Here is a 26,849-nt window from a genome sequence, read left to right as displayed (position 1 = left end):
ACTTATCTGTCGTTTAACTAATTAATCGCTATTCGGAACGCGGATTCAAAATTCAAAGCAATGGCCTTTACCTAGCTCGCTCTATGTTCATGAATAATCCCGGCACTTTGACTTCTAGTTCGCACGATCGATCGTTACTCGATCGATTGGACGTATTTTCAAACGTGCTGTATCGTACCTCTAAAACATCGTATGTGTAAGCAAATTACGATACAGGTCATCGACCAACACCGAACAAAATTGTTTCCGTTACGAACCTGACTTCTTTCTATGTCCTAACTCTCCTTACATTTGTAATTACGAAAAATTTAGAGTCAAAGCATCGTGCTTATAGTCGTGATTCGTTTCACACAGTGTAGTATACCGTAAGAATGGTGAGATATAGCGCGCCCCAATACCTACGGCACTTTTGTGTAATTAGGTAACAGCCATAATATTGTATGCGATCAAAGGAACGGATATCACGGCTGACGTGAACCGCAATCGGAGAAGCAACTTTGAACAGCCGCCGTTATTCATAGCTTTTAGTTCGCACAAACCTTACGAACATCGCACTGCAATGCAGAAATCTAACGAACATTCTTTTGCATACATTTGGCGCTTCGTTGTAAATGTTCAGTTGGCAAATGTCTCTGTACAACGCGTACACCAAAGTAATGAGAACAAGTTGGACCGTTATTAATTGTAATCGCGGCTGTGCACGCTTTTAATTAATGTTCTTTTAATTAAGATCATAATTATGAGTCGCCTACCACAGATGCTGTCCTGTGTTCAGTCGTATAAGAATCTCTACGATGCTCTTCCCCTTTCTGTGTTCCTTTTTTAGCGCTTTCAAATCGCCTTGAGGTATATTAACTACCAAGGAAGTATGTGCCTCTCGTTTTAGAAACTACACGTGAGAACTCGAGGATGCATCTAACTGTAACTATCTGCAATTCGATTCGCGAACGAAACGCGTCGAATTACAGAGCGTATCGTTATTGTTTGTACGGATGGCCACTGTTGAGAATTGTGGATCTTAATAGCCGAAATAATGGTATAGAAACACTAAATTTACACTTGGAATTAATATTAGAATAATTATATATTTATTTGATGAGCGATTTCTAAGATATTCGTCGATACAAACTTGCACGCGTCTCAACACTTGCTTCCATACCCGACTGTTAACCGCCTGAACAGTTTACGTTCATCCGCACACTGATACTCACATACAAGTATCTCTACTACGCGTCTAATCCAGTCCAGCACACAAAATTATACATATCTCAATAGTCACATACGTGGAGGATGATTTTGTTATAACCGTGACGATATCTCTGACGCAAATATTTTAACTTGCAGCAATATTACGAAGAAAATTGGGCTGTTTAAGCGATAGTTGTTGAAACAACTACAATTACAATTCAAATATTTAATATTTCTATTCCTGCGCTGTGAAATATATAGACACGTGTATATTAAGCACACGCCAAACGTAACATCGACTGTTCCCATAGACGATGGTAGTTCCATTAATCTAATTTAATTAGCTCTTCAAACAATAACTCACCGCGCTATCCGCGCAAAACTATCAACATTACCTGTTCCTTCGCGAGTAAAATATTTCTTTTAGAATAAGCGAAATACGAATGCGTAATTCTTTAACGAAATAATTTAACGGACGAATGGCTGTTTCGTTGAAAATACGTGTATAACTTTATCGTCAAATTCGTTCACGTTTCTTGGGTAATCTCGTATCGCGTACAAAGGAAAACAGTTTCACGGAACAGTTTTCAAGAGATTTCAAGGCAAAAGAGGCCACTTGCGTGAGCACGCGTTATTCATATAACTCTACTTCTCGATTCTCCTATAAACAGGAAACAAAGAGCAGAGAAAATGGTATTATACTCTGCGTCAGGCCAAGTACGTATGCAAGTATCCTGTCTAAGATCGTGATTCAATATCTAGAGTCACTGCGTTGTACAGAGTGAGGAAGGTAGCGAGCAGTTTGGCAAGCGGACTGTACGAGGCACAGAGCAATACTTACGCCGGAACTTTGACAACGAAAATTTATCTAGTAACAGAGAAGAGATAGATAAATAAAACAGAAAGAAATTTCTAATACGCCAATAGCACATGGATGCAGCAAAATATCCGCTCAACGTGTTTTCATTTCAATTTTATTTCAACGGCGTTGTTTAATTGTAACGCATACTATACAATTGCAGGTACGAGTAGCGGTTAATAAATGAAATTAACTTTACGAATCCCGAAAAATTCAGCAAAACATAGTAGGTGATGCGGATTTTTGTTACACGCGCAACGTGTATCGTTATGTTGCTCCCATAAGCTTCGATTATTTTGTATATTTCGATTTTCACGAAATAATAAACATTATTCGAAGAATAAACGTTATTATAGTGGAGAATTTTCGTTCGGAATGCGTTGCCGGCATATGAAACGCACGTGGTGCTCAAGTATTTCGTTGTTTTTAGTTTCTAGAGCAGCAAATCGCAAACTAACAAATTAGTAAGTTAGTTTTATGCAATTGTGCGCTGCGTGATACGTGTGCAATTTAGACCATTTCGTGCATCCGCACTCTGGCAACACTCGTATTGCTTGTTCTCCCCAGATACTTCTGTTATCGCGGGATTATGCAGAAATTATTCCCTTGTAATTTATAGTTGTGAGTATTTGTATTCGCAAATTTGATACGCTCTGTACAGGATTGCGCGTACAAAAATTGGAATCTATTTTTTGCGAGGATTGCTAGTTACAAAAAAAAAAAAAAAAAAGAGAGAGAGAGAGAAATAAAAGAATTAAATGAAAATCGACTACCGAACTACTTTAAACGAATTGCCTTGATTTTAATCTAGATAAAACGATATTGGATAAACGATGGACATTTTAACGTCTATCATCGTGGATTAAAGTCAAATATGGTCCCGAATACGCATGAGATTTAACGAAATGAATGATTTATCAAGGTATCGTGTAAAATATGTATATAACGATTAAAACTTTCTTAATTACTACATGTGACACGAATTCTGATTGAACGACGAAGCGGACTAATATTCGTGTATTAATTTTCCTCTGGTGTATTTGCGAATGTATCATAAAAAAGATATTGTTCGCGAAACAACGCCGATAAATCGAATGGTTTTTATCGATGTTGCAAACATCGTGCGTTCACCGCTTTAAATTTTGACTCTGGATGAATAAATGTTATTATCTCGTGGATGTTCGATACGTTGAACTAGAAAATTTTATGCCAAAGAGATCAACGTAAATCGTGTTTTCTAGAGGAACGGAATAATTGACGCAGACACGAGGGTTAATTATAATATGCGACTTCCTCGTTCATCTTCGTTCGTTGCGATATACGTACATATGCGCAATTCATACGTAGATGCGTATACGGTGTTTTTAATTAAATTTTAATTAATTAACGATATTGATATTTTTATCATCGTTATTTAATACGTTTTATAATTAACTATCTCGTTACTTGCGTTACTTTTACAATTTCATTTATAGTAGCATACGCGTACATTCTTCGAAACAATCACCACTCGCTATCGACTAGTATAAACTACTTCATCTACTTTATTATCACGTCGCACGAATTCCTTCGTCCTCGCTTTCTCTAAATCACGATGCTGTAATTATTTGCTACGAATCGCTGTGCTATTTCACAATGAGCAGGAATTAGTCGTTAGCGCGTTGCGGCAAGCTCGCTATAACGACGTGTCGTTTTAACGCTTAAAACACACTTGTGTCCTTGATGCGCGAATCTGTGCTTAGCCCTGATGAGTACTGATGACGCATCTTTTGATACGTAATGCAGTGCTTACAGTTAATGCCGCATCTCGGCGGGTTAAGCTGACTTTATTGCCAAAGTTAAGGTACGTAAGTTATTGCTTTGTTTAGAAATCGGTTGCGAAGTTTCCAAATTAACTCACGTCACAATATAAAATGCACGATATTTGGCACGATCGATCTTAATCTTTTGCGATGGAAACGCGATCGCCTGCAAATGCGAATGCAAAATAATTCCAGAACTATAGGATAGTATAATAATTATTTCTCAATTATAATTAAAATTCAGCCAAATCGTTCCAAAAAGCAATCAGTGCTACGATGGAAATTCGAATTAACTGGGTGGAATGAATATTATCGATTAATCGATTTAAACATCTCACCTGTCGATATCCATATTAATTCAAATAGACATTAAACGCATAAATGAGTACGTAACTTAACGAACGAATTTATTTCCATCGCAAGTTGATCGCACCATTGCAAAAGCCATATCCAAGAACCGAGCTATTTAGAAATTATCGTACGAATTACGAAATGGAGAATGCGAAAACGTGATTACAATTTCGAAACGCGTATGTATACAATTAGTGGACACAGATAGCACAAAACACTAAGCGGAAAATTTAAGAAACGAGAAATTCAGGTCTGAAATAAAACGCTGCCTAAGGTTCGTTGTTTTTCCCAGTATTTTTATGGTTCGCATAGGCCTGCACGAGACACCTCTCTTTATTCCTATATTTTAATTTTGTGCAACGATGGCCCAATACGCGTCTTTTACTATTTCTTTTTTAATTGGTTTGTTACGTTAACTGCCTCTATCGTTTGTCGTTCTTGAACGAAACACTTGACAAACGAGGAAAAAGTAATTGCAGATGCAATTGCGAGGAGTTTCCCCAAACGAGTAAAAAAGTGATCTGCCCTTAATTAGAATATCACGATATACTTGAATATGATCTAAAAATATGTATAATATGGAGAATTTATAAGATACAATTTTATTTACCATACTAAACGATGGAAACGTATTTGCGTTTAACCATCCACATTTACCATCCTTTATAGACTTAAATAAATTTGCATATCGTTTCAAGTGTTCGTCTAACGGATATTATATTTCTTAAATCTTTGTCGCGGAGTTTGAGTTACTTTAAACACTTTTAACGGGATTAAATTTAAATTGAATTACTCGGCTATTTAATAAAGTATCATCCTTCTCAAAACGCGTGTTAACGAATTAATTTTGTTTCAAGCTGCGCAGCAAATAGTTACATCAACAATTTCAATATAATAATTTCGTTGCAACAGAATGTTGCAGGTTTTATATAATTTCAACCAAAATTTCACTGAGATTTATCAAATGTTTTTTTCACGCTGAACTTCAACATTTCATTTCGGCGTAAAGCGAAATGTGTTTAAACCATCTTGGCATCTCCATGAAAAATGTCGATTAATAAATCCATCATACGTAAATTCGTATGCTAGCAGGCTGTACAACATTCACGATTCAACCGCATACATACTGTCTGATTACGATATTCCTCGGAGAGCATTAAATTTCATTTCAGTGGGTAAAGGAGAGAGACGAGTGTGAGGTTTGACGTGCATTATAACTGTTTATACCGTGCAACTTTTGCAATTTCTGTTGCCGAGTTCGCAGTTCGAATGTTAACATATTAATTGAGAAAACGCAAATATTTCAACTTGCATTATTTAATAAGTTAATGTAACGAATGGATCCGTTTCGATGAAATATGCAATTTTTCTCATAATAATGCACATTAAATTTATCATCGTCCGATTACCCTGTTTCGAGGGGTCTTTAACATCGTTATATCTTTGTTACACTTTCTCTCGTTTTTTATTAGTAATTGAAATTAATACTACTTATTTTGGAATGATTTGACAATTTAACGAAGATACGTTTCAACGTTGTCACCAGCTACACTAGTTCAGATGTGTTCGATCAAAGATTTCATTGGTAATTCGACTATAACTGTCATGATTTGTGTCTGAATTGTAATCGATCAAATATATTAATGCGAGAATAGTCAATTATGGCACTATTAATTAGCTGTAATCGCAACTGCCATTATCCTAGACCTTCCTCGCTTCTAGGATAGGTCGAATATATCGAATATATAATAGACAGATCAAATGTTGCAGCGCGATATATCATCTATGACGAAACGAAATTTTATTCCCTAACGTCATTAGCAAGCGTACGAGAAGCGAGGAAAATTTAAATTATACAAATTCTCTTCGTGTAACAATTTGAGACACGCAGCTTCTCTTGTTTCGTAAGATCTAAATTTCTCAATAAATTTGTACTCCTGCAAAATATCACGTTATATCTGATCGAAACTACGAATCGCAAATATTATTCAGAAAATTAAGTATTTGTAAATCGACGTCGCGTTGCCGCCTAATCGCAGAAAAAAATGATTGCACGAACAAATTGGAAACAAAATAGGAAAAATTCAAAGTATCGATTCTGGAAAGTAGACTAACCGTGAATGGTAATTGACGTATAATAATTTCCGAGAAATTGCGATTGAAGGGAAGATAAAATTTTGAGGATCGCTTTTCTCATTGTCAGAGAAGAGAAATCCTTTCCGCAAATTCCTTGCACACTATACTTGGAGATCACAAGCAGCAGGTTCGCAGGCGTTACATAATTAGAAAATCGTCCCAAATTTTCCTCCGCCCTCTTATACATACTCTGTTCGTACTTTATAACTTTCCAAGAATGCCTTTAAAAAATAATTACGTTTAACCTTATTACTCGAAAAGCGGAATTCAGCGTGTCGGTAAATAAAGACTCGCGGAATATTCGCTTTCGCAAATTTGCTTACTCCTATATAGCACATCTATACAACTTTGTTTCTAATTAAAAATAAATGGTATAAATTCCGGTATTCCCAGATACGTAATACCTCTCGGTTGGCGTATAATCCGGCCCATAAGCAGGATTATGCAGGTACAGGTATAGTTAACCGAAACGGACGAAATCCTTTTCTTTCTATCGATTTGGATGGTACAGGTGCAGACGGACAAGTTGGAATATGCGATTCAATTAGTCAATTAATGGTAGGTGCACGCCTCGCTCGGCTAATACTAATAATACATTTCGCATTACGGGAATGGGGATCGTGGCGCTACTGCATCTAATAACAATTCGCCAAGAAGCGCGTCGTTTTCAATCAGGTGCAGGTAATACGCTGGATTACGGCCGATGTTGGCGCTAAACCGATGTTCGACCCATTTTTCCTGTCCGTGGAGCAGCCGGTGAATTCAGTAGAGGCCAACGTAGTTCAATGAATATATTAATTGAATAATCCTAAGGTTTCAGCTACTCAAAGACAGCCACTTATCCGGCCTCTCCTGTCTCCTCTGCCGCAGTCGGGTCTCTGCTCGTGTTATATATGCAAATTCCTGGGCGAATTCGATGTAATAGCCTCTCTTCTCTCCTTCACCCTGTTCTCCCTTTGCCCCTTTCAACTGCCTCTCTTGTCTCCTCTCTTTCTCTCCGGGGAGCAATGGGTTAATGCGAGCGCAGTTAGGCGGCGCCGACCCCAATTCACCGTGCACCCCCGCAAATTCATTAAGCAATTGTGATTTCATCCGCCACCACTTTTACGACTGGTCCACTTTTACGTTCTCTCGTAAACCGACTTCTCGATGGCTGCGTAAGTACCGCTTTCATCAGCGATACGGCGCGGACTTGCAGGATGAGCCCCCTTTCGGCGACTTTGATCGCTACCATTTTCCATCCTGTCCAACAACGTTTTCCAACAGTTAACGGCGACCGTGAACAGTCGTTTTATCCCAACTGGCGGAAATTCGGAGCAGGAGTGGGACTGTTTGCTTCTTGAGAACGCCTGATACACTCGTACGTACATAGAACGTAGAACACTCGAGGAAAGAAAAGAAAATGCCTTTATACGACATTCGCGATCGAGTTCTCACCGACAACGAAAACGATTCTTGCCCCGTAGAATGGTCTCGTTCTATCGTATCGGCTCGGCGTGAAGAAAAGAACGTCTGCTTGACGAAAAATTGGAAATAAAATTAACGATTCGCCGTTCGCCATTTACCTATGATATGTCGACCGATGTGCAACCGAAAAGAAAATTTATGAGAAACGTAGATCGAAGAGATGTAAGAGCGTTAAAGAACAACAACGCATTCGTAATTTCAGCGGATACAACGTCTCATATCTTGGCAATTACAAGCGGCCGGTTATGGTCTTGAGCCACGAAAGCACTTCATTTAGCCGTAGTTTCCAACTTTCCTTACAAAGCTTTCAAATCCATATACTTCAGCAGTGTATACCTCGGTTCGCGAGCTCATTTGTAAGATGCCTGGGAAATTTTCGTGCACGTTAATTCTAAATCACGCGCGTACGGTTGATTTATTAGATAAGTACGATCATTTGGATTCTGTTGAATTAAATATTTTTATAAGATAGCGTGACCAGCGGAGTTGCCTGAGATATTTGTACAAAGTAAAAGCGCTAAGTTTTATCGTTGCTACGATAATCGTTGAGGTCACTGAAAGCTGAAAATTGTAGCGAAAATGCGACTGTTAATAATAAATGGAGCTACAAATGTGCGATATAATACATAAGAAACGGCACAGTAGTAAACTACAGCGTGAAACATTGCGCACGTACTCTATAACGCGTAATGGAATCTTTAAATATGTAGCAATCCGACAAATGCGGTGCTAACCTAGTTAGCAGATCAACGCGATCATACCGTTAATTTGTCGGACTCTCATTAAATATTTCTTATACTAATGTTAACTAAATACTGCTTATAACGATTGCAACAAATTTTATGTCGCTATTCTCTGCGAATACGTATTTTTAACAAGAAAATTAAGTATCCACGAAGTAGCGTATTTCGTTAAATAATAAATAAATTCAAAAGTCGAAATAACTTCTCTCGATAAATTCTGCCTTCCGAACGGAAGGATAAAAACAGATTAAACGACGCATTCCTTGCAAGTTCCGCGGTGCACAAAGCGGAAAAGATGCAAATACCTTAACCTTAACCATTGGTCTGTATTTAAAGTTTAATTAGCGCGCGTGTTCGATGAAACCGCATTACATGTTTTAGCTCTTAAAGCGCATCGCTTGAAAACTAATTGGCACTGATAAAAATGTCCACGCACAACGTTATGCAATGCACGGAAATATTTTCCGTCTATTTGCGTTTATCTTACACATCCACGATTGACTGCCTTTAAAGTATCGTAAAGTCAAATATGCGAAGTAAATTACACAAGAAATAATATTTCTTAACTTTTATTTGCGTTCTAATCAAGGTAAAGTTGGTCATGAATTTGAAAGGTCAAGGAATTCGTTTCCATTAACCGATATAACTCTGCATAGAGGGACTGAAAGCATCTCGCTGTACCAAGAGAACAATGAAAAGACTCATCAAACTAAATTTTCAATTCTCCGGTAAAATTACGCTCCGCCTGTACGATGACCGAAGCTTGAGTTTCCTCCAACGCAACGGTTGGAATTATTCTACAAATTGCTCATTTAAAGTGCAGAAACGTCAATTTCAACGGCACTCTTGCTTCCGTTACAGATAATAAAGCAATTGTAAGTACAGAATGAAAGTGAGAATCGTCGTTCTAGTTTTCTTATTTCGCTTTGATTAATTTCTATTTTACCTGGAAACTAGATCGAATCTAAATTCTTGTTCCTTCCAGCGTAATAATCGCGATAGCATCGTAGTATAAATTTATTTTCCCTTTTCGTTCGAAACGAACTGCTTTTGAACAAGTTAAAAGCTGTTTAACATGATTTTTCCAATATCCATATATTTGCAAAACAGCCGAGCGCGTAACTACATATGCAACTGTTGTGGTGGCGTTCATAGTACGCGAAACGCTGTATCATGACATTTATTCGCCTGGTAGAATTTCGGTTACCCACGCTGACCACAGGTTAATTCAACGCACGTGAGTGTAAATACGTGGCGTGTTTAAAAATCTCTGTCATTCTACGGCTTAAATCGATATTTTGTCGCGTATCTATTATTCTGTCGACCGAATGAATCACGGAAAAATGTTTTCAGTGATTCGACAAAACGTAGATTTCAAAGAACATAGAAAGTGTCGATATTGGTCGTGGATTTACCGCATGCCAGTGTTTCTCTATACGCTACGTCTATACGCTACACTATACAATACTCCATGTACAGTGTACGCTTTACAACGACGCGATGCACGATCCATATCCGCAGTTTCCATCCACCGAAATCAGCGTATAAATTTTATATTTTTAGAAACGATGCGGAGTACCTGGTCTTAATTACTAAACTAAATACGTATCATTAATATCGCTTTCGTACGTGTTTTCTTAAACTATGATTCATTTCCTGAATATCTTTCCTGGAAATATTCCTAAATAGAAATTTTCACGAAGCTTTTCATGTTAATTACCTTTGTTTATTCCGAAACATAGAAACATGTCGAATAAGAATGGATCAGAGCATATCGCGTACATAGTTATGAGTAACGATCGATGTACCTGTATTTCGAATTATAATTAATATCCGCTATAAATGAAAGATATGGTTCGATATTGATTATTTATGAAAAATAATACATATAGCATTAATGTAGGTAAGTAAATAATTAATTAAAAAGAAGAGAAAATATCCCACACAATTAGCATGCATAATTAGTAATTAATATGTGTATGTTGCAGGAACTCTCGTGATTTTACCGCACCATGAAACAAAATAAAAATGGGTGAATCGATCATTAATCAAATTATTTAAAACGACGGAAAGATTTAATTTTTAAAAAATCTAGCTTTTACGTACTAATTACGACGAACGTTAAGTTAAAGATAAATAATATACGTGAAAACTCTGTTAATTTTCAGCGTCCATTTAAACGAGATACTATGCGTCACAGTTACCAGCGAAATTATGCTTAAATTAATATGATAATTGCGATTTAAAGCGGCAATATTTTAACTACTATTTGTCAAATATCCTTTGTAATTGACGTCTAAATTATAACAAAAATACAATAAAGTGTCAACTAACGTGTAGGAAATGTTAGCAAAATATCCTATCCATATTTGTCAACTAATTTACACTTCGTTGCGTTTAATTCGCATTCGATGAAAGTTCTTTCATCGTAGAAACGTAAGAAGCATCGGAATGATAAAGAAAGAGATTGAAACATTTCCAACTAACATCGGATTAGGCAGAAGGCGTCGTAGAATTACGTATACTATCCGTAATGTTAGCTTGTTAAGTCTGAACTTTTGCTGAAAATATCTTGGTCCGTATTTCGAGTTAGGTCAGACCTAGGTCAGGGTTTATGTACTCGTTAATCAAAACAAACACTGGAGCAAGAAATGCAATCACACTGCGCACTCTGAAGTATTTAAACGCTTTGCGCTTGTGAAATAATGCACAGACTAGAGTACTAGAGGCTTCTTGCCGCGACTAATTAGCATCGTCCAGGAGGATCTTTTTGCATTTAGCGTAGGAAGGTAATGAAACTGGCTCGCGTTTCTGCTCGAATATAATATTCAACGTGTATGCTAATCGGTGCGTAACGCTAAGCTTAACCGAGGTTTGAATTGTGGCAGGACCACCGTTGAAATTAGTGTGGTGATAAAGTAGAGGTTAACTGCGGATTCAATTAAAAGAACATTAGATTCGGGGTCACGATTAAATTGCAATCAGATTTGAATTAAGCGTTACGTTTGCGCAGACAAGATTCCCAAGTTGATAATGGCCAACGTAGTCTGTAACCGCGACTCCATTCAATGTTTCGCAATAAGACTTCAATTAAAGTACCGGTGATTTTTCTTATTTAGGAAAAACGTTTTGCCCGAAACTATCGGCCTCTGTTACAAACGTAACGTTTCCTTCACGGAGAAACAAACGTTCAGCCATCTGTTATAATTATATCTGTGCACGATTTTAAACGTAATCGGCAACAGCACGCGGTAATACGTGTTTTACTTGCAAATACATTACTCAGGATCCAAGTTGAATCTCCTATCTTCGAACTATGTCGTTACTCTGGCGAATAACCGTTCGTTGGTTAACTTGCCGGTCCGTAACGCTACCCCATTAAATTTTCTCTCATAGAAAACTGAACGCACATCGAATTCACCTATTCCGAAATCGATAAAATATTTTAAAAAGTACATGCTCGAGCAAACATTTACCATGCTGCAACTGCCTCCACTGGATCCCATCAGTTTGGAAGGATTAAATCGATCCTAATGTTATTGCGCTAAGCCGGAGCTTACGTCAAAACTGTTCTCATCGATGGTGCATGGCTGGTTAGCGACACCGAGCAAGAACCAGGGAATTTGCTTAAGTGCCACTAAGTAGACGCGCCAGGTATGAGGAACGAGCGTGTATTCATCGGCGATACAGGTGAATGGGCGATACAACGGTAACGTTGTGTACCGAAACGTGCTTATACAGGTACCCATGGTACTGTTTATCGACATCGACGTGAGGCTAAATTCTGACTCCAGGGACCAACAGAGATGCAAATGACTGCGCTATATCACATTGACGATACACATTCATAGACAAAAGACAGGTGTTGGGGCATCGTTGTCCTCAGAGAGATTACGCCACAGTGAGTTAGAGTTTAGACTTGGACCGTCGCGTCACATTGGTTTGCAGTTTTTACGAGAAACAACGAATCGAAGGCTCGAGGAATTTTATTCGACAGGGGAAAAAGTCGCGAGAAACGATTCCCACGTTACGTCGTTTCTAATTGGCCTACGAATTTTGGTACGACGATCGGATTCTACGTGAACGATCAATTGGTATCTTTGATTCGGATATGTACGTACATATACACTGATAGAACTCGCTGACGTAACATTCTCGATTAGCGACGTCAAACGTTTTTCCTTCCCTGACAATCAATTATCGATCACGTTACAAGTTCGTTTTAACTTACTCGCTACCAGTTTAACTTGAGTCCGTGTCGAAAAAGTACGATGTCCGCGTTCCAAAAAGGTACCGAGAATTGAGAATAATCGAATCCGTACGATATAAAGTGGGATAAAGGTACGGATCATTTCGCGAGAGGATAATTTCTGTCGGTGTTCGACGCGATCGATCATTCGAAACCTGACCGAGATCGAGTCTATCGTCCAGCCAACTGTTAGACTTCGCTACGATTAGACAGAGAGGCGAACCCATGGAAAACGCCAAATGGCGCCAAGCAACGCGTGCCTTTCCGTTAGCGAGCAAACTTTACGCTTCAAGATCTTGAGGAAATGGCGTGAACTAGACAACCTGGGTTAGTCTCTTGTATATGTATACGCGACAAATTTCCACGGAGAATCGATCCCGTTTCAAGAAAACCACAGAATTCAGTGACGCGAAAGAAATGGCGAGTGTACGGTTACGGAACTTGCCAGAGATATCGATCTGGCGGACGCCAAGATGCGATGCGGTTTGTATCTCCGATGAAATATTAGAACAGCGTTCGTCTTTCATTTTCAACCCTTTGCCCTTCGATGCGCTTTAATTTCCAATTTTTTCCTCCAAATCCAAAACGTCCATTTGCTTGGAAATGGTACTTGGTATCGCGAACGATCATGCGTTCTCCGTGTAAACGTAAAATTAAAGGTATGCTATACCTATGCATACTGTGGTATTCGTGTTACGATGGCACTGCTTATTCTGCAAAAACTAAATCTGTAAGTCGTACGTAATTGCAATGATATTTATACCTCGATATTTGTCATTAATCCGCTCTTGAAGAATCGACGAACATCGAATTGGACGAGTATTCGATCAATTATTTCTATAAGAATGAAGGAAAACGAAAATAATTGGTACTCAGCCTGGAATTGGGTCGGTAAATGACCCTAATGGTCAAACTTAATCATCGTACGTGCTCCCACGCTCTCTCCGTTTCCGTGCTCGGCGTTTAGCGTCAGCTTAAATCCTTTTGTCATTTTAGTTATCTTGATCTAATTGCGTTTTGCGACTGTAAACTCGAGGGCTTTTGCTTGTCCTGCGTTTCGTCTTTTGTCCATTTCTCGTTCTTACTCTTTCTTTGGCGTATCCTGGAATTACCAACGATACATTCCGAACAATCTTCTTTCTTTCGAATGTTGGAACTCGAGAAGATGCTAGCAACAGTGGAATGAGAAACAGGCGACAAAAATCAGTCTTCAGGGGTTTTAAGGTACTTCGGACAAAGGAATGTTTCGAATAAAAGTTAATCAGTTTTCGATCGACTACAAATTGCAATATTCAGAATTTCAAGAAGAGTTTTACTTCGATGAAGAGTCCACCACTAGTTTCTTAAATAGAACAATACATTTTTCTTTGGTGGATTCTCGATTTTAGTTTTACAAAAGAAGATAGTAAAAGTCGAAGCATTTTGTTGCCGAAAAGATGTGACTAATATAGGGACGAACGAATACGGAGGTTTCTCTGTAATTGTAATCGACAGGAGAGTGGAACAACGAGTGAACTAATATATCGTACATATATAGCTTTAAATTAGTTTCAACTTAGAGACATAAAATTAGAAATAGTGTGATAGATAAGCGATCGCTCTTTCGTTTTACATAATACTTGTTTCAAGTTTGATATAATTGACTTTCGACTTTTGATATTATTCCGAACGATACAACGTCGTCACCGAGCAAACTGTCGATACTAAATGGATATTACTAATGGAATATTCTTGTTAAAAATTTACCATACTTCTTCGAAAATAGGTAACGAATAGAGTGACGAATTGCTTATTCTTGTTACAAAGATTGCAATTTCTGATCGGATTCGTTTAATTTTCCGTCGCTTTTCCAATAAGTATTATTTCTGTCAAAATGCTGGAATCGAATGCTGTGCAAAGAATTATTTTGTATCGCATGGCTTTGCCTGTATGGGTACATAAAACCAACCAGCTACGTGCTTGATACTACCATAAAAGCATCGGAATGTATCAGTTTCCTACCAAAAGAGTTTAGTATCGGTGTTACAGTTCTACTTAATGCAAAATCCTTTTTTCAGGAAATATACAACTGATGGGAATGTTAACGATAGAACGTTACTCTTCCGACAATAATATTTACGCTATTTTTACATATTGTAGGTTCGTTTTATTTGTATACAAATTTCTATACCCTTCTTTCGACATTTACATCCGGCTGCTCGATCTCTAACTGTATTTTTCGATAGCTTTATCCATGCTATGTTTTCTTTGCAGGTTCATCAACAAAAATGGAAAGTACCGAGAATATTTTTCGTCTCTACGATAATTCCAGCGTTTCATTCGGTTTTGAAATATCGAGCCGTGATTTGTACGAAACGTCGTTATCAAACGTGTGCTCCTCTCGCGTTATTTCAATGGCTTTGGACTACATAATAGCAAAGGATCGAATCGTGATCGTTAAGTTAGGTATCAGCTCCATCGCATCGGCTCGGCTCGGCTCGGCGCAGCGCAGCCCGATTTTCCTCTTTGACGTCGACGTCGCAACCGCCGATGGTCGTTATAAATTTTTATCGCGGTAAATTTTTATCGACGATAGTAAAAATGTTTCGGCCGTAAATCCATTTGGCTGGAAAAGCGCGGCGTTATCGTGTCGCCGGCCACCGTGTTCGTTTGGTGAATCCGAATGAATACCGAGAATCGCCGAAACTCAGCCAGATTCGCTCGACTAACCAAGTAACATAACCGCCACACGTTCCACCATCCTTCTCCCTCTTAACGTTTCCTCGCTTCGATTAAATATTTACAATACACTTGTGCAGCAGCCGGTCGCACAGAACCATCACGATACGATCTGTATCTCGTCGATGCTTCGTGTTTCTGTAACAACAACAACAATGAAAAAAAAAAGAGAAAGGAAAAAAAGAGCTAGAAAATTGGGGCGTTTATCTTTTCTCCTGCTGCTCGTTTCCATATGTTCCGTCGCTTGTTACGATGAAACGGGTTAACGAGTCAATTTTTCGCTTTCCCGACAGGAAAAGGTAAACTACGAAACGTCGACCCTTTAGCCTTTCCCTGCGATACGTTCGAAACACGTTGCATTAATCGACATAAGAGATCAATTGCCATTTCTTTATAAAGAGTTATCTAACGTGATAACCCAGTACAGTACGAATATTTGATCGCTCACGATTAGTTTGGTCAATGGACAGTACATTCTTCGAACGTCTCTCCTTGTAATCGTCTTTTGTTAGTAGAGAAGCGAACGAATGTTTTTTGAACGATGAAGCGAACTTTTAAGCGAAAGAGTACAAATTTGGGGTGCTCGTGCATGCGTTTTCGACATTTTTACAGCGTTATGTGAATGTGAATGTCACGTCGATGCTCAACCAACAACTACGTATACATCTACGTTAAAAAAAACTTATGGTGATTATGCTAGGTTGCGTGGTAAGGTCGTAAGGGGAGAATGAATATACGAAATAAAACGATTTATGGTGGTGAATCAGTGAAATGAAACTTTTTCGTAATACATACTTTTTATTACATTCCCGCTACAACACATACGGTCTTACGAATGGACATTCTTTACATCTGCAACAAACTTCGTGTTTAGTAACAGTTAACATATTTTCACGATGATGCGATGATAATTATCGTACATTTCTTATTTATTAGGTTCGTACATTAGATGACGCGTTATTATTGTTCTAAAAGGATGAACGTTAGTACAAAATGTTAATCGAAAGTAACGTAATTAGTCGGCATGTGGAGATATATCTTCTTTTAGAACTTCTATCAAGTATCGTACACTGAACGTGCTTTATACATGTACATATATACGTGGCAGCTAATGGCAGTGATTAAACAATTTAACACGTAACAAATTCACTACCGATACATATGTACATATTAAATAGACAAATCAAAGTTATCAGAAACGAAAGATTTTATCTGCTTTCCTTGAAACTCTCTGCTGTGAATTTTATCATCGTTTTTTCATACAACAACGTGCAATCAATCTTGTGTATTTACGTTCGTCAATATTCAAGCTGATCACGTAACTTTACGCGTTCGCCATACCAATTACGGACTACGTCAAACAGCTTCGATTGTTTACGTAAAATGTTAGTGAAACTGAATATACAAGAAACAAAATGGATTGAAAATTACAGCGGTTTCCATGAATTGTAGAAACAGCTGATATCGTAGAAAAATCACCTATCCATACGCAAACAATCCGAGTTGTACGGAGAGAAAGAGATAGATACAGAGAGAGAGAGAGAGAGAGAGAGAGAGAATGAGAGCGCAAAGACGAGACTATTGCATAGTATTTCTTGGCACAAAAATTCGTGAAAATATTTATGCCATCGATAAATTAATATCGCTAAATGTATCTTATTAGAAAAATACAAAATTATACCGTCTGCCAGTATAGTACATATAGTAAATATAACTTGGTGAATCAGATAATTTTCAAACGCACAGATATTACCATGTCGCAGAGAATATCGTGCATTTCAAAACTTTAGTTCATTAAGCCGTGATGAATAAACAGGTGAAAAATATCGTAATCAGCGTACAAAAGTTTGTTTTTCAAACGATGCTTCGATACGCGTTATTTACGCAGGAGGTTTCAAAGCGACGAAAAGTAAAGCGATCGCACGATATTTTATGAGACATTCTAATACAACGATCCGTATTGTAGGTCATCGATTATTTTCACAAACGGGAAGGCGATTCAGACGAACAAATAATATCCGAATAATATTTCCACACCTCGAATATCAAAGTTTACTAAAAAAAAAAGTAATAAATCGTATCGTTATTATCGATGCTTGATCGAATCGCTATATCGAAGAGCAATCAAAATTGTCCATTTTGTTTCTATTCGCGTAAGAAAGAAAGAAATAATGCAGTTTCGAAAGCGCAACGTCATTCAGTTTTTCAAGTTTTCATGATAGAGCCGTAAAATGTTGACGATTAATTACCCTCGTGTACAAATTTTACAGATAATTACTCATTCACACACTGACTTCGCATTTATACGGTATTCCTGTATTCGGAATCAATCAGTTGGACCTTCGACTCGTTAATCCGGATGCTCGAGCGGCGGAAGTCCCAGTATAAACTCACTGAGAGACGCGGAGCCGGTGCCGGTGTACGCCGTACGCCAACACGTTGAAGTAGAGTTTCCCCGACCTCAGATGAACACAATGAACCAGTTTACTGTGCGGTCGGCTTTAGCGATGGGCATCGGATTCAGGTCTGCTCGTGAAATAAATTTCAACCGGTGCGGTGCTACAAAACATCGAAAAGCTTCGAATCTTGCTCGAAATTAGAAATTTTAATCGATATCTACTTGGAATTGTTCGATATTTCCAAGTACAGATTTATGCAAGTTGAAATACTCGCAAGATTTTCTTTAAAATTCGTCTGGACGAAAAAGCGCTTTTACTTGAAAAGTTTGCACGAATTTTCGCACCGAGGGTAGACTATATACAAGAACGTACTCCGCTATCCATCTTGTGATTTTACTTTTCCTCGATGAGTGAAGTAAAACGCAAACTGTCTAAAATAAATGGCGTACGATCCAACGCTTATTTGTATAAACGATGTATCGAAAATCTTTCGATATTTCTAGTCTTCTTAATTCCGAGCAATATTTCAAAGCGCTCTCTACTTCGAATTCGATCAATTCAAAGCGTTTCAAGTCCGCCGTTGCTCGTGTCCGCTGCGTTAGCGCTGGCGAAATCGCATCGAGTGTAACATCAAGAACATTGTAAAATTAATAGCGGACATGGTGGCGCGGCGTAGCGAGCGGTCGTTATCGTTTTCGATGTCCCCCCCCCCCGTAAAATACGACTTCGTTTCAGTCCAACTAGTCGGTCCGTCGGGAAACTTGAAGTCGGGAAACGCGACGATTCGAAAACTCGCGCGGATCACTCGTTGCAGGCGAGCGGCAGTGTGCCTAGCACTAGAACTTATCTAGTCTATTATACGTACACGGATATGTGATGGTCTCGTGTGTCGATCCGAGATCAACGGTCTGCCACGGTAAACTGTGTGTTGGGTAACTCTGGTCTCTCGTATATCTCTCGAATTCGGCTCGGATTCGATGGAGAACCGGTCGACTCGATTCGAACTGTGGAATATTGGAATGAACGAGTGCCAGACAAATGGAATTCGTTTCTTTCTCGCGCGGATACTTTTTCAGGGATCTGTGGATAAATTTTACGTCGGTGAAGCGGAACGTAACAGAGCTCTGATTGTTCGAACGATGCACGACGTCCACGTTCGAACTGTTTTCTATCTTTTCACTGCGATTTTACAGCTCAGTAAATATTTATCGGAGGAACACTCGCCCCCACCCTCCAAAACTCCTCTCTCTCTCTCTTGTGTCTCTATCCTGATATATTGTGATTTGAAAAATGTTTTTTCGGGCCGGAGATTTTGCAAAAAAATTGGAATTTTTGTTTCGCTACTTTAACATACCGCGTGTGGAAGTGTACAGGTTTTACGATTCGAAATACATACGTAACGTTTTTAGTTACCGACAAGGAATTACGAAAGTGGACGAATTACGAGAAACTTTTGAATAATCGGTGGAGATATCTGGAAAACGACCGATGGTTTACGTTACAAAATTATAATTACTCGAAAATGCAAATTATTGCTTGCAATGGACGCTGGAAATATTTTTATTGAAGGGAACGTACATATAGAAACGGTTGCGGGCAATCGAACGACGAAAGCAGATAGAATATTGATAAAATTTGTAAAATTTGTAAAAATATCGACGTATTTCGACCGATCATCTCGACGTGCGTATCGTTAGCCGCGTGCAAGCTCGAGGATTTCGTAAAATTAGGAAAAACTACTCACGAACTGATCGTGCGCGTTGCTTTTCGTCGATTTTGCTACTAGTCGATCGGCGGACTTTGAGGGAACCATCGCTTCGATGGAGTTCTAAATATTTGTCTGCTGGAAATTCAAGCGAACGCAAGCCAAAAGAAAAGCAGCAACTCTAGCTTCCGGTATTCGAAGGGAATACCGTGCCGTGAGGTTTTGTCGTAATATTCGGGTCACGGTGGATCCCGGAGCATGGGAAATATGTTGCTTCTTATCCAAGAATCCGCGAAGACCACGTTGCGTTGTTCACAACTTCCAGCAGCATAAGCGTTTCCAATTATTCGCGACTCGTGTTTACGCTTGATAAAATGCATGTTGAGGATAAGCGAAATAACGCGTTCCCATACTCTCGTACCACTGGTATACGCGCGTATTACCGTGTAAAATTTTGCTCGAGCTGCTGTACTTTCGAATTTCTCGACTTTCCTATCAACGATACTGGCATATCGTTGCAAGCGCGATGGACACTAAACTGATGTTCTGACAACGTTATTCTCGATGCTAGGGAACTCGTGCTTCTTTTCGGATCGGTTTCATGAATTTGTCGATCGAACGTCATTTACGTTTCACCACGATATGTAATGTCAATCAACGAATGTAAAAGTTTCCGTGCACACACGTATCGCATATGAAATAAATGTTTGCACGATCTTCGTCAGAACGTTCGACGATTCAAAATAAGAAAAAGAGTTATGTACATGTAACAAATTTATCGACATATGTATACAAATAATAAATTATATGATATATACAAAATTAATACGCCATACGATTGATATATATATATATATAATAAATTTTATTTACAATTTAGAGGTAATAAGGAAATATTTCATTTTAACTTTAACCTCGAGCGTACTCGCGTTCTACTTGTCCGTCAGATAGTTTCCTATTCTACTTGTTACAACAGGCTGCCTTTTATACTATCTCCTTTACTCGCACGATAGTCTCCCCTCTCATTTGTTTCCATATCCACATTGTTATTTTGCTTGTCTCATTAGATAGACTTCTGCTTTTTCTTGTCATCATTGCCGTATTCGACGTTTATCTTGTCACGTAATGTAAGTGGAATAAGGTTTTGATCTATAATTTTAATCATTCTTCAAACGTTCACATGATAACATAGACAGGAATATCTTTCTTTCATGATTTCGCTATGAATTTCAAGCTTATTTACGACAGAAATTTACCGAAAGAGTCTCTTTAATAAAACACAATTTTAATTAACATCAACGCAACAGACTTATTTCACAAAGAAAAGCGCGTAATTAACTTCGAAATAAAGTTACAAAGCGCACTTTGAATACGGCAGTTGTCTTGCACTATGTACAAATAACGCGCAAGTGATTAAAAAGTTCATCAACGTTGTAATAAACCTTTTCGCAATTAAATATACGTCGCACAACGAGAAAGACAAAGTTATTTTGTTTGTTTGCGAATATTAACTGCAAATAATTTATTATCGATGGCAGCATGCAAACTTATTGTATCGTTGTAATTCAAACGACATAGAAAAGATCATTAGATCGTTTTGGAAACAACGAAACCAAATATTTCCATGTAGAAAATATAAATGAAAGATTACGCGAAACGAAAATTACACGAAAAATGCAGAAATTCATGCCAGTATATCGTAAACGGGACAAAAGCGGCTACGAAAATGTTCGCCCCGCAAAACGACCACCGCATTTCTATGAAATTTTATGTAAAATGTTCGTAAGCAAAAATTTCGTGAGTCGTAGAACAATTTTCGATTAAATTCACTTTGTTATGAAAAATCTTCCAGAAATGAACAATTACAAATGAGAAAACAGAAAGGAGAATAATTGGAAGCGAAACACGGTTCGAATAACGTTATTCGACATTTTTTTAGCTACAAACAAAGCGTTTTAATCGAAAATAAACAATTTTAGGAACGCGATGTAGAAAATCCGAAGGGTTCTACGAATGTGCAATTTAATTTACTTTAATTCCATAATATAATTTTGGGCATTTTTTTTTTAAATTTGTAAAGCTTTTGAGTTGAGAAATATAAAAAAACACTTGAAGTATCTGTTATTTTAGTTACATACATAGATTATCCTATTTATACGTTCGTAATTCAAACACTGTTTCATCGAATTAAAAAAAATTACTTTTTGCTCTTATTATACGCTCGCGAAACATAAAAATTACCGTGCGGCGTTTATCAATCTGGAAAAAACAAAAAATCCTGTTTAACTGCTTCTTGCTGATCCTCTTACTAAAATTGAATTTTGGACAATTTATAGTTAACGACGAAATGTTTGTCAAATACAGGTTTCTTTTTATCTGTTTTAATCATATCTAGCTCATAAATCTAAACGTAGCAGCTCTTCTACCGAGTAGCTGGCTAATCAAGTTACTATCGACAAATATTTGCAGTCTAATGCACTTAACAAGCTTTCCCCCAAAAGTAAGTATCATAAATATTGCCGTCGCACCAGTTCATCCGATCCCCCATCACCGATAGGAACAAACAGAAAATCGTGGGAATCCGTAAAACCTCTGGGTTAATAAAAAGAAGATATATTCTTATCCCACGCACATTAGATAGCACGAACCGCTATAATCCAGCAATTTGTCAACTGACACGAATCCGAAGAATTTCCTTTCTTCCTCCGACACGTTTCAAACGAGACTGTAACTGCGATCCGTTCCATTTTTGCCCGACAGACGAGCAAAAATCGAGCAACTTTTATGCAGCGTTGCAAATTTTCTTATACCTCGAATCGATTGTTCGAAAAAGTTGCCGGTTCGTGGCACAAGCATAGCCGAAACGAAGGGACGCGTGGCGACGCAGGGCACACCGATACACCAACACCTATTAATTTCTCTGTTCCTTTCGCAGGTTGGTCGTTTGTCACTGTCAGGCGATACTATTAAACCAGGTGCTGCTACGTGCCGTTTGATCGCGAAAATTATTGCGGCTGCATGTGGAATTGTCACGGTACAAGTAGCGCTCATGAGGAACCGTCTTTTGTCGTGACAACATTAACGTGTACTCGCAAATTCTAGATGCCCGTGTACGTGTACGTTCTCGATCAAAAATAAGTCATTTTTGACGAGGTAGGCCGGCAATCATGCGGCATTACCAGCAATAAAGAGGCAATCGAGGATATTGGGTTACAAGCGTTCGTGGAAACGATCATTTTGTTAACTCCGACGCCTAGATGCACGATTTTATTAGCTTCTACTCGGAAATTTCCTCTTAGGATTTATATATGTAAATTAACGCTACGTCGTTCACGAGCAAGTAACGTTCGATTGAAATTTATCGATAGAAAAATTCGAGTATCGTGAATTTGACCGTGTTTCTTGCAAAAAACGTTCCATCGAGAAATATTGCCAGTTGCAATTAATCATGTGTGTGTGTGTGTGTGAGAGAGAGAAAGAGAGAAAGAGGGAGACAGTTAGAGCGTTCACCCCCTAATTTCATTTCGCCCTCGCCATGAAATGAAACGTGTGGTTTAATTAAAAAAATATTTAGTCGTAAACTTTAAACCTGTTACGAATAGAAAAACACAGTGTTCCGTGGTTCATTTTTCTGAATGGTTCCGACCAAAGATAAGGCGTTTGACTGAAAGAACCCTATCGCGTAACAGTAACAACGCGTCTCGAAGAAAAATACAAAGCAAGATCTCTATGTGCGTTCCGAAGGTTTAATAATCCAAGTTCCACAAGTCGGGAATATTCTCCATCGGACAAGGTCTTTTGTATTACGAATCTAACGAGACTGGGATCGATCGGTACGCGAAGATGTTCTGGAACAAAAGTTCGTCTCCTCTGGGTATCGTTCGAGTACAGAGCTCTCTGCGTTTGTTCTAATGACAAACTCGTCGCTGTTCGTCGCACTCTTTAAAGCACAACTTCGCCATCGTTCGCTAATGCGGAGCGATTTAAAGGGCGTGCGCGTTTCATTTCGTTTTGTTCCGTTTCGTTTCGTTTCGCAACACGGCAATAGCAAGGAACGTTACCGAAAGAACGTGGCAGTGATCCAACTTGGCAGTTACTCGTTGTACTCGTTAATTACGAGAACGAGCCGTGCAGATCCTTGATTATCGCTGACGCTAAGAGTTCCTTGGATCGCACCGAGTCCAACTGCATCATACTAAATAGCCATTTACATGTGTCGAGTCCTGCTCTTCTCGAGATTTCGCTCGACTCGTTTCCCCTCTTCCTGCTGCACGAAATGAAAGGAGAATCACGTCCGCGAGTTCGTACGCGCCGCGTTACAAGCGAACTGACTCAACGTCTTCTCGGACAAAGTACCACCACTGAAAAACTGTTTCACTCGCGTCGCGTCGTCGTGATCGACTCGAAACATCTACGGATATCAAAAGAGAAACGGAAAGTGGCCACTTCCGAGCGATCGGTCTCGGAGACACCGTAGATTTACTATTCCCCAGATGGAAACGATTTGCACCAGCTAAAATGATCGATACATCCACGGAGAGCAGAAGCAGCGAGGAGTCAGTTCCACTGGGTCACTAGATGCCCGATACACTGGAGCTTTCGTTCGTTAGGAGTCTCTTTGATGGTCGCTGGCCTGGCTGCTTTCTCGTCGCTGTTCGGTTAAAAGCAAGATCGAGGGTGATATATAAAGGGTTGAAGGTGGTTGCTGCTGGTAAAGACGACGCTTCTTTCCTCGGTCTCGCTCGCTTCCCTTTTTCTCTTCTTCGTCTTTTGCCTCTGTTCGATTACGTAAAGGAAAAGCGATGTTTGCTCGTGTCCTTATTGGAGGAAGGCTTCGTGATCGACCAGTCACCTCGCGAACGAACCGGCGTGCAGAAGCAACAGGAGCAACGCGAGTGTCCTCGTTGCCGCGCCGCTGTTGCTCGAGTTGCCGTGTTGCATGGCCGCTGGATGTTCTCCTGTAACAAGCAAAAAGCCCGGAATTACCTTGCGAACTAAATCAGTCACGACACATTTTGATTAACCTACGGGGAAGCTACGCGTGTTCACCGATTATTTCTTTCGCTTATCAGCTACTTCTGCAAGGTCTGTCGGTGACGTTGCCCGAATTTACGAATAATCGATTGTAACGAGACTGTGAAATCACGTTGTTCCCGAGGTCGACGTTCAATCAGAAAATTGGAAGCATCGACAACAAAGAGATCAAATATAGAAGCAAGATATACCACTATCTATCAACCGTTACTCGCGTCGAAAGTGTTTACAAAGAACGAAATGAAAATTGTCGATTCGATCTAGGAATTTTACTAGTTTTACTAGCAACTAGTTCGTGCGTAACGAGTTGGCTTTCGTACAACGTTGTTTAATGAAATTGCGCGCGTTTATCGAAACAAATATCGTTATCGATTTCCTACGAAATTTCCAACAATGGCTACGAATCGGTAGAGTACAAAGGATGCTGTACACATTTTTTCCCGCATTTTCATTCTTCAACACGCGCGCGAGTACACCGCGTCGTCGACGACGCTGCATTAAACGACAAAGAGAAATACTAATAAATAACTGGAAGAAAAGCTCGCGCGCGGTACAACGTGGTATTCTACCCGTACGATAGTTTATATAAGAGTTTCATTAAACAGCGCTCGACTCTGTTTTCGATCTACTCCGTTGGCTGTTCATCGGGTCTGGCTCTCTCCTACCGTCTCGTGTTCCTCGCATTTATGTGTGTCTTTGGGTTTATACTTGCAACGAGTAACGGCCCGGGGCAACGCCATGGCATTTCTGTCACGCGTATATTCTTGCCTGCTAAATGCGGCAGGATGGCGCAGAATGCCGAGAAAATCGGCTACCAGGGGATAAGCCGACTGAATTGTTCGGGGATGACAAATATAGAGGCTCGTAGGAGTACCGCCTGGTGTATACAGTGTACACTGTACACTGGAGAGGCGCGTACCAACGTGCACGTGCACGTTATCAATTTGAGAACGGCTGCGTTCCACTTTACGATGCTTCGACCAACTTTTTGGCCAAATAGTTGGAGGAACGCGTTGTTATCGTGCACTCCGACCAGGGGGAATCGAATACGCTGCCGAATGTATATGGGAACGTGTGCGTTGCTTCGAATCGAATTTTCCGAGTTCCGATTGAAAGTTACGTGGCTGCGTATTGTCGAGGAAATTTCCCCCATCACCAGCAACGTAAACGCACGGTTAGTCGTATCGTTATTGGACGGTGGCAGCTTCGCGTTGGGATTACGCCGGGCGAACCTCGCGGTTTGTCAAAGAACGACGAGACACATTTTTCAAAATTATCCGACCAATTTATTTACCCACGCGTAAGTTTTTGTCTTCGATGGGTTCAGACCATCGATGGGTTAAGATCGAGGTATATTGGAACTATTTTAAAAGTTTCTCGCGTTTCTACGATGTTTGCTTTTAAGGTAATAAAATGGCTTTTAGCGACGATCGATGTGTTTTAATTTCATCCTTAGAACCGACTTGTTTTAAAGCTAGCGAATTTAGACCTGCATAGTTGACCGATCAAGTTTGGATCGTTAAAAGTTACCGAGTATTTGGAACGTAAATAAATGAGCTAATTTGAATAAACGAAGAAGATATACTATCAGTGGTTATCCATTCGTTAGTCATCTAACCAACAAAGAACTGAAGTTTACGCCACTGTTGTTTCAAATTTCTCAATGGCATTCGAAGATCGTCTTGAAGAAGGTAGCCTGGACTATACGATATTTAGAAACTTCACAGGTGGCGTATAAAATATACAAACGATGTAAACATTGTAATTGTCATTAGCGTACAAAGCGATTTAATAACATTTCTGACGTTATTCGTGTAATTGCTACGATTATACACCCCCTTAATTTAATTTGCTAATTTATGTTCTCTCTAGAGGTGGTTTGCCGATACTGAAAATTATCACGATATACCCTGGAAAATCATGGAATACAAATAATTTTAATCGAGTTATTAACATTATTGCATATTATTAAGGGCGTATTCGATATAATACATTAATTATTACGTATCAACGGGACAATTTAATTTAAACTTCTGATGATCGCGCGCATCGAAGTTAGTCAACGTATCCGTCAACGAGCATATTTTTTTACTGATAAATATTTCGACATCTATAAAAAGTATGTAAATAGATGAAATTTCGATGTACGATCGTGCGAAACGTCAATACGCGAACATACGAATACACGATATCGACGA

General features: G+C 39.0%; 1 protein-coding gene across 5 annotated transcripts in view; it reads right to left on the bottom strand.

The window, feature by feature from the left end:
* Positions 1-10,853: 10,853 nt before the first annotated feature.
* The window catches only part of LOC117160212 (hemicentin-2), a 269,382-nt gene continuing 253,386 nt past the window's right edge, over positions 10,854-26,849 (bottom strand). For 3 of the 5 annotated variants that reach the window (XM_033340837.2, XM_033340848.2, XM_076623658.1), the window contains one exon: positions 16,292-24,575. In XM_033340837.2, coding sequence (XP_033196728.2) covers positions 24,224-24,575 — 352 coding nt within the window. In that variant the 3' untranslated portion in view covers positions 16,292-24,223. Of the gene's footprint in view, positions 15,652-16,291; positions 24,576-26,849 lie in introns of those variants that run through there. The other 2 variants (XR_013059863.1, XM_076623659.1) reach the window with 2 other exon arrangements.

This window comes from Bombus vancouverensis, chromosome 13, assembly GCF_051014615.1.
Source record: "Bombus vancouverensis nearcticus chromosome 13, iyBomVanc1_principal, whole genome shotgun sequence".
Taxonomy (NCBI): domain Eukaryota; kingdom Metazoa; phylum Arthropoda; class Insecta; order Hymenoptera; family Apidae; genus Bombus; species Bombus vancouverensis.
The sequence above is the reverse complement of the archived record's forward strand: the minus strand, read 5'-3'. Positions and strand labels throughout refer to the sequence as shown.